Source organism: Trypanosoma grayi (genome assembly GCF_000691245.1).
Source record: "Trypanosoma grayi strain ANR4 Tgr_1632_V1, whole genome shotgun sequence".
NCBI classification, from domain to species: domain Eukaryota; phylum Euglenozoa; class Kinetoplastea; order Trypanosomatida; family Trypanosomatidae; genus Trypanosoma; species Trypanosoma grayi.
Window position 1 is genome coordinate 1 of NW_008827250.1, and position 2583 is coordinate 2583.

General features: G+C 52.4%; 2 protein-coding genes across 2 annotated transcripts; both read left to right on the top strand.

Annotated features, from left to right (window-relative positions):
- Positions 1 to 629: 629 nt before the first annotated feature.
- On the top strand, positions 630 to 1184 carry DQ04_16321000 (SNARE protein; the record flags this gene model as incomplete). Its single annotated transcript, XM_009317449.1, has 1 exon — positions 630 to 1184. One exon carries the CDS (start codon positions 630 to 632, stop codon positions 1182 to 1184), a length of 555 nt encoding a protein of 184 aa, XP_009315724.1.
- Positions 1185 to 1600: 416 nt separating this feature from the next.
- On the top strand, positions 1601 to 2359 carry DQ04_16321010 (hypothetical protein; the record flags this gene model as incomplete). Its single annotated transcript, XM_009317450.1, has 1 exon — positions 1601 to 2359. The coding sequence occupies one exon, from the start codon at positions 1601 to 1603 to the stop codon at positions 2357 to 2359; it is 759 nt and encodes a 252-aa protein (XP_009315725.1).
- Between the last annotated feature and the right edge of the window lie 224 nt (positions 2360 to 2583).

A 2583-nucleotide genomic window follows, 5' to 3' on the forward strand; every position in this document is an offset into this window, starting at 1 on the left:
GGGGGGGGGGGGGAGAAGGCTGCTAGTCGCATGTGCGTCATACATCTGTTTTTTTTTGTTTGTTTCCGTATTTTTTTTTATTTAATTATTTTTGGTGTTTGTACTTTTTACTTGGTTCGCAATTTTTTTTGTGTTTTTTTTTTTGGTGTCATTTACTATCATGTCAGATTTTGTGTTTCTGTTTCGTTGGGCCCGTGTGCGTCATGGGCATCTTCTTTTTTATTTGTTGTTGTTGTTGTTTTGTCCTGTTCCTGCGACTTTTTTTTTCTCTCGGTTGAAATTGTTGGCCATGGTGTGTGAATGCGGCCAGCAGCCAACAGCAAGTGTGGAGTGGCTGGTAGTCTGGGTCTGCACGCCGCGCATACCTCGTCGTCCCCCGTTAAACTCCCTGTGCTGTGTGTAGGCGGGTCGATGGACAACAGCGAGTCTGGTACGCCGTCGGAACGGCAGCTGCGGCAGGCCAAGAGCGGCATCGCCACATTGAACCGGCTTCTGGCGGAAGCGGAGAAGGGCGGGGCAGTGCCGTATGGGGATATGCACGACCTGATGGAGAGCACCCGTGCTATATTGTTGGAGCTGTCGCAGGGAAGAGTCGAGCCCCTCCCCTCAACGTGGCAGGCGNCGACCTGATGGAGAGCACCCGTGCTATATTGTTGGAGCTGTCGCAGGGAAGAGTCGAGCCCCTCCCCTCAACGTGGCAGGCGTCCAACATTCATGCGAGGGCAGCAGGACAACAGGCGGTGACTGATTTGCAACGGCGTACAGCACAGCAGCTGCTGGCGGAGCTGAATCTGATAGACACTGCGTTGCAACGCTGTCGTCGCAAGACGGAACAGCGTCAAACGTATCTTTCTGAGGTGGAACAACTCCTTGGTACAATGCGGAATAAAGGTGAGCACGATGACATTTCTTCGCTGATGCATCTAGAAAACGAGCGCACCTCTCTACAGTACACTCGCAACCGTGTGCGGGTGATGATGGACGAAAGCAATACGCTGATGAAGGCGCTACAGGATCAGGGTGGCAAATTGGAAGGGACAGGCAGTAAGGTAGCAGATGTATTGGAGTCGCTCGGTGTGGCCAATTCAACAGTTCTACAGATTCTCCGGCGCAATAGAGTGGACGCATGGCTTGTGTATGGTGGGATCGCATTAACACTGTTTCTGATATACTGGATATGGTAAAGGTGTTTCTGTCCCTTTACAAAGATTGGTACTCACCACTTTTTGTGTATTCCTTGAATGATGACTGGGACGATGTTTGGAACTTGAAGAACGAAGCAGAAGGAATGGGCACCTACGTCTCTCTGATGTCAATTGCTTTTGCTGCTGAGGTGGCGATATGATTGCGATGGTGAGTTATTTGGTGAGACGTTGTGAATGTAAGTTCGGTGCTTCCTATCGCATTCTGTTGTGAAGTGCGGCTCTCCTTTTTTGTTTCCTATCAATGTTGTGTCTGTCTTGGTTTGTGGTTCCATGGTAAAACTAAAAACTTGTGTACCATGCAGCTCCATAGATCTGATCAGGTATTTTAAAAAAAGGCTGATCCCCCTCTTATATAGTCATACACTCTCGCGGAAGCGCCCAGGGTGCTGCTGGTGATGGATCTGGGCCAGACAAAACGCCCGCGTGCTGCGCCTGACCCCTATAACGACTTTGAGCCACGCTCCAAATGTACCGTCTGCTGTGGGATTCGCTGTGCCGCAGTTGTGGGCGCCGTGGTGTTCGCGGTGACCTTCCCGTGCAACCTGGTGATGCTCGGGGGCCGCATGTGTGAGGGCCGCGGCGTCGTTGGTTTCCTCGACCGTCACCTTTTTCTGCCGCTGCCGCTTGCCACGATGGCTTTCACGCACCAAACGATGCAGTCAGAGGCACTGTGGAGCAAAAACCGCAAGCCACTATGGCATCTCAATTGGCAGTCTGCCGGCCTCAATGTGCTGCTGTGGAGCGCGCTAACGCTCTTTGGCACTATCATCTCACGGCGCTACGCCCCGCAGTGGAGTCGCTCTTACCGTCTGCTGATGTGGGATTACCAGCGAACCCGCCGCTGTTGTGCTAACAAGTACTTCCCCACTGCATTTGGCAGGATCACAGAGGACCTCGACTGGTACAACATTATGTGGAGCCTCAGCATCTACCACATTCTTTGGGGCATGATGACTGTCATGGCGGAGAGAGAGTTCGGCGCCCACTACGCCATGTTCTATCGCGATTGGCCGTACAGCCGGTGGTGCTCGCCGCGTTGGCGAGAGTGGCGCGAGATGGAGGCGCTGAAGCATATCAACACAGAGCAGGTCGTAGGGCATTCCCGTTGGGGTTCCTTTCTCACGCTTGATCGCTGGCGGTCCAGTAGCGTTTAGCGCACCCCATTACTGTCTTGCTCTCTGGAGCTGCACATCGCGTCGCAACACATGCAATCTCTCCAAGTAATAGCGGCAAAGGCTTCACTACTTTTTGTGTTTGTGTCAGGTGAGTTCCTGTATTGTTCTTTCTCTTCTCTCTCTCTCTCCCTCTTCCCCCACAATTATCCCCCACACCCAATATGGACTCTGCTCACTCCAACAGGGTACCACGCACAATACAC